Here is a 14,422-nt window from a genome sequence, read left to right as displayed (position 1 = left end):
TCATTATCCAACTACCTTGCCCTTCTTAGCTAAAACTAACAGAAGCGTGTTGAAAACCTTTTGCTAGAATATACGTGTTTAAAAAATGAGCATGATACAATAGCATACAGTAAGAGGTGAAGGTCTCCTGCCTCCAGCGGCCCTCCACAGTCCCATTCTTCAGGGGTAAACCACTGCCAACAGGGTGGTGTATAACCTTCCAGGTTTCTCTTCTATACCCATATAAATATAGAATATTCTACAAAAATGAGGCAACTCTATACACAGTTCTAGAACGTGCCTTTTCATTCTTAAGTTGGAAATGAGAAATGAACAGTCTAAGATAAGGAGCGATGATTCAGAGGAAAACATCATATGTTAAAAGAATTTTCAGATTCCAGATGTAAAGAGATGACCAAATGAGTCAAAAATCAGTCATTATTCAATACAGATTTAAATTTTCTTTCTGAGTTACCTATTTCTCCTAGGTTAAGAGAAGTAAAATTACTAAACCCAACTATGTCCAAAAATAAATGCCAAACACCAAACCACACAATACACAACCTTATATTACAGTTCCTTTGTTTTCCATAAGTAGTATCTTCTAGTCTACATATTTGTTGGAAATACTATTTAGACAGGATATTCTATTTGAGGAAGCAGGATCGGTTTGGCATTCAGAGCTTCCCTCCTTCTGAGGTGTTCAGTCACATTTCTAGTAGTGACTCCTGTGTGGTCTAATGCAATCTTGTGCAGACAATGCAACCCTTTAACTAAAACTTTAAAGTTCTCTGGGTTTAAGAACACTTGAAAATATATCAATATACAATTTCCAGTTTCAAGCTGTCTTAAAATACAGTGAAAAGAAACATCTGAATATATGTATTTTTAAATCCGGGAAATCATTTCAATAGTGATCACTTCTAAGAAATAAGCAGTGGAAGTTCATCCATTTCTGATGATCTTCTCATTGCTTAAGGTGATAAGGTCTAACAACTCAGAGGGAAAACTTTAATCTTGTGATCATTGTGGGCTACATGTTCATGGTATATATTTAAAAAAAGACCAAATGACTTAGTTTTTTTTTCTTCATTGAATTGTCTTTGTATAGACATTGTTAATAGAAAATTTATCATTAATAAAAAGAAGGAAATTCATTTTCTGAAATCCTTACATGAAATGAAGTTACTAAGGAAAGAACTGGCTTTTAGTGCTGATGTTCTCAGATTTACTATTCACTCTTTCATTGCAGAGTGATAAACTTTGCTCACCTTGTAACAACTTTAAAAATGGGACTGTTCACTGTATTTACCAACCCTGCCATTTCTCAGCATAATTATAGGATATATCCTGAACAGAAAAGTTGTTTATAGTCGATGCTAAAAAAAAACACAACTAAAAGAGTAATATCTTCTCCTCCTCTTCCACTCTGTTTCTCTATCCATCTGATAGCCAGCATGGATTTTTATTGTTTCTCCGCATATTGCCGTTGTATATTTCTGAAACAACCTTAGCTTAAGAGATTCTATTTAAATCATGTTTGATGTGCCATGTGACATTTTGAAATAGCTTATGGTAAAGCAATGAGCTCTCTTACAGGCAGATGTTATGATGCTCTTAGTAACTTTTATGAATAGAATTCTATATATACATTCAAGGGCAAGTCTTTTCTTCCAAGATTGAAGATGGTCTAACAGCTCAACAAGATAAGCTATTATGAACAAAACTAGGACTAAATCTGGTCAAAATCAATTTACTTCAGCTGTTCATCAATTAAATTTAAGACTCTTAAAACTAATTTATCCTGAAATTTTATAGTTATCACACATAGTTTTTCATTTTCCAGGTGAGATAATAAGCATAGAAATTGAAAATACTACCAACCTTTACTGTATTAAAAATAAAAAGAGATAATATACTTAATATTAAATAATCCATATTTGAAATTCTTGACTTGGGTGTGATTTGCTTGGGAGAGAAGTGTTCATTTGGATAAAGGCTTTTTTTCATTTGTTTTCTTTCTGACATTCTATGAATTCAGACAAAATAATCAATCTGCACTCAGCTTTAGCTAAGCAGCTGTAAAATGTCCTCATCTGAAACTGTAAGCAGGACCTGGAATCAAATCCAGAGAAACTAAGACACAAATTTATTCAAAAAGAATATAACACACCCTTTTACTGAAAACAAAAGTGAAACTAAGTTAAATAAATGGATTGTCCTTTTTTTTTTTTTAACACCAGTTACTCAAGTCTACCATTCTTATTCAATTAACCATTAGCCCAGGCAGTATTTATTTACCATACATCCTCCCAAAACCCTAACCTAAACCCTGTTACTTGGGTTAATTTAAGAAATTAAGTAATTGACTGCTTTGATCTCCTTGTTGACCAAGGGACTCTCAAGAGTCTTCCTTAGCACCACAATCTGAAAGCATCAATTCCAGTCAATCCAAAAGGAAATCAACTCTGAATATTCATTTGAAGGACTGATGCTAAAGCTGAAGCTTCAATACTTTGGCCAGTGATGTGATGAGCCAACTCACTGGAAAAGACGCTGATGCTGGGAAAGATTGAGGGCAGGAGAAGGGGTTGACAGAGGATGAGATGGTTGGATGGTATCATTGACTCAATGGACACAAGTTTAAGCAAATTCACGGAGATAGTGAAGGACAGGGAAGCCTGGTGTGCTTCAGTCCATGGGTTGCAATTTGTCAGACACTTTAATTTCTTGTTGCTAGTTTCTGAACAACAAGAAATTAAATAATTAGAAAAAAGCAAATTAAAAATAGGATTTTACTTTTTGTCAATCAAGTTGACCAGGTTTTTAAAACAACTATGAGTAAAAATGTGAGGAAATGGATAAAAATGTGGGAAAAAATGATTTTCTAAAATTTGACCATTATATCAATATTAAAAACACTTGGCAATTTGATCCAACAACTCTCTTTTTGTTAAAGTCTACTTTTTCTGAAAAAACAATTGCTCAAGGAAATAGAATTCGAGGATGTTCATTACCTTGGATATACAATAGCAAAACATAAACAAAATTTTACAAAATAATATATTTAAATAATTTAAAATGGCACAAAGTTATGGGGAATCTTTGTTTTATGTATTTCTAAAGATTAAAAAATTAATAATAAGAAGAATGTCCTTATATATAGGTTGTAATTATAAATGGGTAAAGGCAAGTCTTTCTATATAATGTCATGTAGAACTACCACACACCCATCTGCACAGAAGTCACAAGCTAGACATGCCTTAATTTGTTCAATTTTTCCTGCTTTAATGTATATCTTGATTATTCTATGTGCTGATTTAACTTATTTCATCAAAAAGGTGATATAAATGGCTAATAAAAATTAAAATCCTGACTTCAAGAGTAATCAAACAGAACAAATTAAAATTAAAATGTTATTTTTTAAGCATATCAGATTAGTGAAGATTTTCAAAATGACAGTCTTTAAATCCTGGTTTATTCAGTGGGGTGGTCACTTACTTATACGTAAGCACATACATGTTCTCTAGAGGCCAACTAGGTCACATGTATCTAGAATTTTGAAAGTATTTTTTTTTTTCTATTCAGTAATGGTATATCAAGGATTCTTTAATAAAAATGATAAAAATATAAAGCCATTTCTATTCATCTATTTATCACTGTTTATAACAGCCTGAATATTCAAATATTAAAAATGAAACATTTATCTCATAGACTCTTACGCAGACACTAAGTACCAGGATCAACAAGGATTATCACTGAAATAAGGAAATGCTCAAAAATAATTACTAGAATAAACTGGATGCAAAACTCTAGGTAAGAAGCATATACACATAATATAATAATATAATATAAACATAATATAGTAAAAACTGTCCTGAAAAGAATATACCAAATTTTCTAGTGGATATACTTGGAGGGAGTAAAGAGTGGTTTTATATTCTTTGTATTTGAATGAATTTTTAAAAAAATTTCTACTTTTAAAGTAAGAATTAAAAAAAGAAAATGCATGCCTCACTACAAAATTCATGGTGCTGCTGCTGCTGCTGCTAAGTCGCTTCAGTCATGTCCGACTCTATGCGACCCCATAGACGGCAGCCCACCAGGCTCCCCCATCCCTGGGATTCTCCAGGCAAGAACACTGGAATGGGTTGCCATTTCCTTCTCCAATGCATGAAAGTGAAAAGTGAAAGTGAAGTCGCTCAGTCGTGCCAGACTCTAGCGACCCCATGGACTGCAGCCCACCAGGCTCCTCTGTCCATGGGATTTTCCAGGCAAGAGTACTGGAGTGGGGTGCCATTGCTTTCTCCATGGTGCTGCTATCTTTCATCTATAAAACAGATTGGCTAGATTCATGTTAAAGGTCTTTTAATTTGATTCCAATTTATTAACCCAATCTTATCTCTAATGAGTACCCAACTCTACCACTGAACTCTATCTCAGATGGTCATCAAACATGTTATGTTCCCTCCAGAGTCCACCCAAGCTCATCTAATCAGGCCTAGAGCTTCTCTTCTTTCCTAAGATTTTTCAATCATCATTTCTGATGGAACTATTTTAAGCCAACATCAGCTATTCATGATACTCTAAGTCTGGTAATCACACAAAATCACCTTTAACCCTGATTCCAATTAACTCAGCACACTAATTCAGAAGGAAACTCCTTTTGAAGACAAGACTACCATCATTATTTGTTAATATTAATCATAACAACAACTGTGATCATAACAAGCATAGCTGATAAAGTTTATTGAGAATTTTCTATTTACAAGGAGGCACTGTGTCAACTCCATTTAATGTTCAGAAAACTCTTTTCACAGATGAGAAAACTGAGACTCAATTAGGATACATACTTTTTCCAAGGAGATGTAGCTAGTGTGGATCTGAGATTCAAATCTAGCTCTGTCTGAGATCAATATACTCTAGTTCTGCCAATTTGCTAATGGAAATTCACTAGAAATCATTTTGCATATATTTTTAGTGATTAACTTCATTCCCATGTAGCTAAGTTAAAATGATGTGTTGAGCTACAAAATTTTCTTTTACATATAAGTTCAGTTCAGTTCAGTTCAGTCACTCAGTCGTGTCCGACTCTTTGCAACCCCATGAACTGCAGCACGCCAGGCCTCCCTGTCCATCACCAACTCCCGGAGTTCACTCAAACTCACGTCCATCGAGTCGGTGATGCCATCCAGCCATCTCATCCTCTGTCGTCCCCTTCTCCTCCTGCCCCCAATCTCTCCCAGCATCAGAGTCCTTTCCAATGAGTCAACTCTTCGCATGAGGTGGCCAAAGTATTGGAGTTTCAGCTTTAGCATCAGTCCTTCCAAAGAGCAGATACAAAAAGCAATGATAATTTTCATTGAATTTCATTATATTCTAACATATTTACCTGTATAGGACCAGCCAATCTCTTCAACAAGTTTTCTCTGTTGTCTGTAGTATCCATAAATCCAATCTACAACCAAAAAAAAAAAAAAAATCAATTGATCAATGTGTAGAAAAATATATGTGTACAAATTTTAAAAAACATAAGAAGCCCAAAGCACCATTCATACAATAATGGTCCTCGATTACTCTTTTCTATGTCATATTCACAATTTCCACTTCCACAATTATAGACTCCACCATCCCTGTTCTGGTAATTAGTGTAACTTTTAGCACGGCACATTTTAAAACTGCTAAAGTTCAGGCAGAGACAAAGAAGGTATTCTGTGAAAAGCATGAGCAACCTAGAGGATTTCATCTCATAGAGTGACTAGGGTCAGAAAGGACAGCTCATTTTCTCTTTAGATTTTTCTTACCATTCCCTCGATTGAATACTTGAAATCCTACTAACTAGTGATGCTTTTCAAGTTACAACCCACGTTGTATCTGTAAATGCTTTTAGGAGATCCAGAGGTTACCATATTTTCAAAATTTACTTCTCTTATAAGGCACAACAAAATTAATAGTCTTGAAGAAATGGAAATTTCAGTGTGTGTGCGTGTGTGTGTGTGTTGGCTGGGAGAAAGCTTGTGTTAGATGGTGTAAGTGAATTTGTCTCTTAGAGGAACAGCGATGCCTGAGGGTGATAATCCAGTGGGAAGCTTGGGGCATCGTAAAATATGGGCTCTTCATGACTTAGAGAGAGAAGCTCTAGTTCTTGAACATGGGGCAAGGGATGCAGAAGGGAAAATGGATGGAAGCCAAAGGCTCACTCTGAATAGTTCAGAATTTTGCCTGGAGTCATGCCTGTACCCAAGAAACGGGGACGTTATGAACCATTCTCCTCCTCGTGCTACTGTCCCTTTATTCCAGCCTGTCTTAACACTAGTACGCCGTTTCAGCTACATTGTGAGCAAAATACATCTTTGTGGGCAAGGCTTCGAAGCTGATCAGCGTTGACAAAACTGTTTCTGTAGAAAAGGCGACAGGAATTTCCTGGTTGCCTGGTGGTTAGAATTCCAGGCTTTCACTGCTGTGGTGAGTTCAGTCCCTGTTTAGGGAACTGAGATCCTGAAAGTCACATGGCATGACCAAAAAAAGAAAAGGCTACAAATAGCTAGTTTACAAATGAACATGTGGAACATTACATATTCATAAATTGGGGTTCTGTCCATATGGTTTTCATTTGAATACAAGGATTTATTTATACCATACTATAGATATACATACATATTATATATATTTCTCATCAATTTTGAAGAGAGACTTATTTCCTCTTATTCTCTTTACACAGATGTTTTCTCCTTTTTTGACAGTTCCCAATTTAAGGGAGGCAAATATCTCAAGGACATTTCAGAAATTATTTTTCTTCTATTCCATGTTATACACAATCTGATTAGCAGAATATGTCAATACATACTAAAATTTTACAAAAACTTAAAAGCAAGCTATCTTACAGAAATACACATTCTGAATCCATAGATTATTGAAAACCAAAACCTACCTTGGAGAAAGCAAAAAAATTGTTTTAAAAATTTATCTACCCATAAATATACGTAAATATTCTATTGGCTATGTAGCACATTTCAACAAACATTTGTTCTGATAATGTTTTATTGAAATATGATTTACACACCTTACAATTCACCCAGGAAAGTGTACAACTTAATGGCACTTACTATATTCACAGAGTTATACAATCATCACTACAGAAAATTTTAAAACATCTTTATTATCTCCCCAAAGAAACCTCATACCTTTAGCTGCCATCCCCAACCCCACCTCAACCTCCATTAATTTATAGATTTGGATATTCCAGATATTTCTAAATACATAATCATGCAATACATCGCTTTTTATGGCTGGCTTCTTTAACTTAGCATAATTAATGTTTTCAGGGTTTATACATGTTGTAGAATATATGAGTACTTCATTCCTTTTTTTTTTTTAACTTTTTATTTTGTATTGGAGTATAGTCAATTAACAATGTTGTGACAGTTTCAGGTGAATATCCCCTGGAGAAGGAAATGGCAACCCACTCCAGTATTTTTGCCTGGAGAATTCCACGAACAGAAGAGCCTGGTGGGTGACAGTCCATGGAGTCACAAAGAGCTGGACACGACTGAGCAACTAACACTTTCACTTTTCATTCATGTATCTGGGTTTCTCTGGTGGCTCAGCTGATAAAGAAATCCAACTGCCAATGCAGAAGACACAAGAGACTTGGGTTCGATCCCTGGGTCAGAAAGATCCCCTGGAGTAGGAAATGGCAACCCACTCCAGTATTTCGTGCCTGGAAAACTCCACGGACAGAGGAGCCTGGCGGGTCCCAGTCCATGGGGTGCAAAAAGTCAGACATGACTGAGCACGTATGCAGCCACATACACGTATCCATTCTCCCCACACTTGCCTCCCATCCAGGCTGCCATATAACACTGCATGTGCTATACAGTGGGCCATTACTGGTTATCCATTTTAAATACCGCAGTGTAATACTTCATTCCTTCTTATTGTCTAATAGGATTCCATTGTTCGGTGACCAAGATGGCCTTAAAGCTCCCCTCAGCTTGACTAAACTTTGGACAGGCTACTTCCTAGCTCTATGTTTCTGACCTCCTATTTCTTCCAGCGTTTCATTTAGAAAACTTACACATTCTTTCTTTGTTACTTTGAGAAGTAAATCTTTTTAAATAGCCCATATGCCATTCTACAATTAGGACTGTACTTATCAACACTAAGGAAAACATCTCTCTGAAAAGCAACTATCAAAGGAAATAAGCACCCTTATCTCCCATGTTCTGCAGGAGGGTAGGAGCCTAACTTCCACTGAGGTGTCTTGCTCCAAGTTGTAAAAACTACTTCTGTCATAATGATATAGGCTTATTTTTCTTTTGAGTGGAGCCAACTAGCAAATGCAGATGGCGGATGACTTTCTCTGATGTCCTGAATTACATTTACACTGGGATCAACCCAGCTCTCAAAACACCTTACTTTCTCGGCCTTATCAGAGTTGAGTTCAGATTCGGGTCTGCCTTCTTGCCCTACTGCGACTGCCTTGCATAAAGTTTCCTCTGCCTGTTTCATGTTGTACGCTGCAATTTTTGTTTTGATGTTGGCTATGCCACTTTCTATTTATCCATTCATCAACTGTTGGACACTTGGGTTGTATCCTCTTTGAGGCTATCATGAAAAATACTGCTTTGAATTTGATTTTCTACTTAAAAATTAAACATTAGGCTCATAACCCATTTTTTAGCATTGTCCATAAAAGGGTAGTCATTTAAGGTTAAATTCTGGGGACAAGCGTTTTTTCGTGATCAAGGAATACATACAACTAGATGTGAGGACCTCAAAGGTCATTTGATTCAGAATTTAACAGCCTACAAAAATTCCTATTTTAGAGATAAGACAAATTTTTTCAATGGAAATTTAAGTGGTTTGTACAGGCAAAAAGTGACAAAAATGGAAACAATAATCCATGATTCCTGCCTCCTACTCACTAAGTCTTCCCCATTATCAAGGGTTCCTAACAATCTGGAGTTACTGGTTATTCTTTTAAGTTCTCTGCCTGAGTAAGAACCTCTTCAAGAGAAACAAAACAAAACAAACAAAAAATTTACTGGGGTTGAATTTCCCAGCAGGAATTATTTGGGCAAATAAATTAAAGAGAATTGATCTTATATATATCTGATCTGACCTGGCCATCACTTGGAATTTTCCTCTGAAACTCTGCCCTGCCCATAGGGAAAATATTTATTCTCATCATTTATGTTTTGAATAAAAATATTTTTTAAAATGTAAAGACATTTTTGACATATAAATGCATTTTGGTGATTTCAGAAGACCAAATGCCATGTAGAACCTATAATTAACAAGTATTCCATTGAAAAAAATAAAACAGTAAGCTCTTGTTTTAATGATTCAGGCTAAAGGACGACAGCAAAATATCAGCAGATTTTAGCTTTCCTTGTAGGGCTTTATTGCTACACAATCAGCATTTGTCCTTGGTTTTTAATTACTTACATTAAGAAAGCTTTTTTCAATACAAGATTCCCAGGTGTTGGTAGCTCTCTTCAGTTCCTTTATGTATTGTTCCCTTAATTGTTACTTCAAACAATCCGTTACACATTCATATGCTAATTACATGGTCCTTGGGCGTGAGAGAGTACCCCACTTTTAAAATTCTACTTAGAAGTCTGATAGATGAGATGTGATAGCTCCAATGAACAAGAAAAAAAGAACCTAGGTTCACTTTTTTTTGTTGCATTGTATACTTTGAAAACCAGTAAATCCTATATCGAGTCTATCAAAGTGCTTACATATTTTAAAGTCAATTAAAATAATGAAATATAGAATTTTTTTTTGTTTCTGTGGGTTTGAGCTTCCTTAGCTTATATATTTTGTTTCTTTCTGTTTAAAAGTATTTGCTCCGCCTGTTTCAGTGTGAGTGTTTTGTAGGGATAAAACTAAGAAATAAATTTCAAGAATGATTGGTACACATGAAGCAGAGTAAGAACATAAACATTAGTAAACCTTTTTAAAAGGTAACTCTAAAATTTGTCCTGAAAAATTATTCTTCATGAAGGGGCTACCAAAATTGAGAGAAATTTGGTTTATACTATTTTAGGTAACTTTAAATGTCACTGCTTCAATCTATTCAAGCTTATACTTATTGTGATCATTTACTTATTTTGTAAACATTTATATGCCACATATGCCTTTACTTTTCTTTAGATCCACATAATGGAAATCTCAGTTCTGATAACAACTACAGGGAAGATGTATATAAATTCAGCATTTTTTGCTTATTTTTTTTAAACAAAGAAAAACTCAAGGTGCTCATTTTGTACTAAAATATCACTACAAATATTCTGAACTATATAAATGCCTCTGATTTTTCCCTGAATGGCTAAAGAAAGTCTCTGCTTTATGCTGATCAACAATTCATCACCTGCATTCTACCATATAATCTAACAGCCATGCTCACAGAAAAGACTTCCCAGGTGGCACTACACCACACACACACACACAGCACACACACATCACAAAAACTGTAAGTCCCACACCCTTCCCAGGTGGCACTAAAATAAAGAACCTGCCTGCCAAGCAGGGGACGTCAGAGACCTGGGTTCAACCCTGAGTTGAGAGGTCCCCCAGGGAGGCCTTAAACCCCAGTCTTCTGAGACCCCAGAGATTCCATGAGGAAAACAAAAGAAGAGCAGTCCCCTCTCAGAGAAGAAAAAAAGTAAAATCAGAAATGAGTTTCTTTAAGAAGAAAATCACCTGTGAACACATCATCTGGCTACAAAAGTCTTTTATTCCTTTAGATATTCTATTGTCAATATCTTTGTAAAGGAAGCTGAGTTTATGATTCAAGGGATCTAAACCAAAACCTTGATGAGTCAACCAAGGCAAAGTTTCCAAGCAAAATTAAATCTGCTATATTGTGAGTACACCAGAGAGTCCATAAAATCATAATACCATACATGGCAGGCTTGACCCGTGTATTTTCCTGTCATTCAATGTTGAGTATTAGTTTGCTTTTGAACTGTGTTAGCACATTTTTTTAGGGCTTCCCTGTGGCTCAGCTAGTAAAGAATCTATCTGCAATGCAGGAGACCTGGGTTTGATCCCTGGGTTGGGAAGATCCCCTGAAGAAGGGAAAGGCTACCCACTCCAGTATTCTGACCTGGAGAATTCCATAGTCCATGGGGTCTCAAAGAGTCTGACACAACTGAATGACTGTCACATATCCCATTTTTACCTATCTGGAATATATACTTGTATCCAGTATATATGCAAAGACATTTGTGAAACATAATTTAATTAATTATGGTAACTCAGGTAACTTGTTTAGTGCATATTTATAGTTCAAACACGGCACTTACTGTTAATTACTACAGATGTAACTTTTAAAAATACACATATATTCAGTTCAGTTCAGTTCAGTTGCTCAGTAGTGTTTGACTCTTTGCAACCCTATGAACTGCAGCACGCCAGGCCTCCCTGTACATCAGCAACTCCTGGAACTCACCCAAACCCATGTCCATCGAGTCAATGATGCCATCCAACCATCTCATCCTCTCTCATCCCTTTCTCCTCCTGCCCTCAATCTTTCCCAGCATCAGGGTATTTTCAAATGAGTCAGCTCTTCACATCAGGTGGCCAAAGTACTGGATTTTCAGCTTTAGCATTAGTCCTTCCAATGAACACCCAGGACTGATCTCCTTTAGAATGGACTGGTTGGATCTCCTTGCAGTCCAAGGGACTCTCAAGAGTCTTCTCCAACACTACAGTTCAAAAGCATCAATTCTTCTGCACTCAGCTTTCTTTATAGTCCAACTCTCACATCCATACATGACCACTGGAAAAACCGTAGCCTTGACTAGATGGAACTTTGTTGGCAAAGTAATGTCTCTGCTTTTAAATATGCTGTCTAGGCTGGTCATAACTTTTCTTTCAAGGAGTAAGTGTCTTTTAATTTCATGGCTGCAATCACCTCCCCCAAACCACCTGTCTTCCAATTCCAACTGTTTTCCAACGTTAGAAAAAAGAATATCATTAGTTTTCTCCCCTCTGTAGAGGTTTAAAAATATAAGTACTTTTTACTGTTTCAAAACTTAAATTGCAGCTTATCTCCAAACAGAAGGGCACATGAATTCATATTATTAAAGATAAGAATTCTGGAAAAATATGAGTTATTAGAGTACAGGTGATTTCTTTATTTAATGATAAGGTTAAAGAGATGAAAAAGCAGATCCTTGAGGCACTGGTAAATTGTAAAAAGAGATGGAAAGATTGAACCTAATGGACAATGTGAAAAACAGGGAGCCATTTCCTCCATATGTTTGTTTTGGTAGTCAGATGTCCAATTAAATACACATTTTTCACAGGACTAGGGAAGGGTTTGGAGGTGAGCAATTATATCTTAGTGCTCCTTAGACACTGAGGACTGTGTATACCTTCCAGAGAGGGTTTGTACATTGGCAATATGTCTACCAAACCTATTCAATGAAAACTCAAAATATTCATAGGCTTGTCTTGGAAAGTCACCAGGATATTTTCTTAGATATGTTTTACCTAATGTGATTTATCTATATTCATAAAGTTGAAGCATTTTCTGTTGAAAACATGTTAATAATTTTATCTTGATCATATAGTAATACCTATTTCAGATAAATTTAAAAAATAAAGTTAAGCAAAACTAATTTAAAAGATCACCTATAATCCCATCTCCAACATAAACTAGTATTTACAATCTTGTACATTATATATGTTTTTTAAATGTTATGCTATGCAATATAATAAGTTCAAATTAACTGAATTACATTATTTCATTATTTGGTTACTTGCTTTTTCTACATAATAATCATTCATGTCTCAAGTTAATAAATATGGTTTTATAGCACCATAATAGTTCACTTGGAGCATTCACTACTTTTTTGATATTAAAATAAAAGGCTGATTTAAATTTGGAAAATTTATTCCTTAGGATTAAATGATATGAGTGATGAAATTTTCCATTAAGCTAGTTTGAACTTAAAGCTTTTGAGTATAGATTTTGAGGAGGAAAGACTTGGGGAGAGGGACTGAAATATTTCAGATAGAGGAAGGGTGTTGAGCAGGAAATTAAGTGCCACTTTTTCCCCATCAATCTTCTTCTAGAACACCAAGAAAACACTAAAATGGAACAAGCTCATTATCAGACCCCCATGAACTGTAGCCCGCCAGGCTCCTCTGTCCATGGGGATTCTCTGGGTAAGAATTCTGGAGTGGGTTGCCATTTCCTACTCCAAAAAATAATATCAATATTAAAAGCATGCAAAAATCCGTATGCAAAATGTATATGAAAAATGAATGCATCACATTACAAAATATGCTATTATATTTGTGTTATGTATTATTATATTATTATGCCATTGTATACTATTGTAAGGACTTCCCTGGTAGCTCAGCTGGTAAAGAATCCTCCTGGAGTGCAGGAGATTCTGGTTTGATTCTGGGTCAGGAAGCTCCTCTGGAGAAGGGATAGGCTACCCAGTCCAGTATTCATGGGCTTCCCTGGTGGCTCAGATGGTAAACAATCTGCCTGAAATGCGGGAGACCTGAGTTCAATCCCTGGGTTGGGAAGATCCCCTGGAGGGTATGGCAACCCACTCCAATATTCTTGCCTGGAGAATCCCCATGGATAAGAGGAGCCTGGTGGGCTAGAGTCCATGGGGTTGCAAAGAGTTGGACATGACTGAGCAACTAAGCACAGCACAGCATACTTTCATAATATTATCTGTATAACAGCAGTGTGTTATTATTCAACAATCTAAATAATGGTTCTGTCGTGAAGTCTTATGCCCATGTGCTCTTACTAAAAGTGGGTGTAGAGCAAGAATGTCTGCTGTGTTGCTCAAGGATTAGGATTGGTGGAAAACTCTGGACAACTGACATCCTAAAATAGCCAAACAGAGAATAAAATGGGATTCCATTCACATCTACCATGAAAAGCGTAAAACACCAAAAACTGCCTAAAGAGATGAACTATTATTAATATAAAAATATGAATAAATAAAGAGGTCTACCACATCCTTAAATGGGAACACTGAACTTGGGGAAAGTTATCAGTTCTCTCCATATTAATGAACAGTTCAGGTCTCAGTGGGGTATTTTTAATAGGCAAAATGATTCTAATGTTCATTATTGTTTAGTAGCTAAGTCACGATCAACTCTTTTGAGACCCCATGGACTGTAGCCCACCGAGCTCTTCTGTCCATGGAATTCTCCAGGGGAGAATACTGCAATGGGTTGCCATTCTCTTCTCCAAAGGATCTTCCTGACCCAGGGCTCGAACCTGGGTCTTCTACATTGCAGGCAGATTCTTTACTTTCTGAGCCACCAGGGAAGCCCAAAATATTCCACGTTTGTCAACAAGTATAGATTGCATGTGTGCATCCTAAGTCACTTCAGTCATGTCCGACTCTTTGCAGTCCTATGGAGTGCAGAGACCCCACCAGGCTCCTCTGTC

At 36.2% G+C, this 14,422-nt stretch overlaps 1 protein-coding gene across 4 annotated transcripts in view; it reads right to left on the bottom strand.

The window, feature by feature from the left end:
* PTPRZ1 (protein tyrosine phosphatase receptor type Z1) overlaps nucleotides 1-14,422 on the bottom strand; it is a 199,164-nt gene that overhangs the window by 136,233 nt on the left and 48,509 nt on the right. For all 4 annotated transcript variants that reach the window (XM_004008014.5, XM_042248748.1, XM_042248749.1 and 1 more), the window contains exon 2: nucleotides 5,372-5,437. In XM_004008014.5, coding sequence (XP_004008063.3) covers nucleotides 5,372-5,437 — 66 coding nt within the window. The remainder of the gene's footprint in view (nucleotides 1-5,371; nucleotides 5,438-14,422) is intronic.

The sequence above is a fragment of the Ovis aries genome, chromosome 4 (genome assembly GCF_016772045.2).
Source record: "Ovis aries strain OAR_USU_Benz2616 breed Rambouillet chromosome 4, ARS-UI_Ramb_v3.0, whole genome shotgun sequence".
Classification (NCBI taxonomy): Eukaryota; Metazoa; Chordata; class Mammalia; order Artiodactyla; family Bovidae; genus Ovis; species Ovis aries.
Note: the sequence above shows the minus strand (reverse complement) of the source record. Positions and strands in the feature narration are given on the sequence as shown.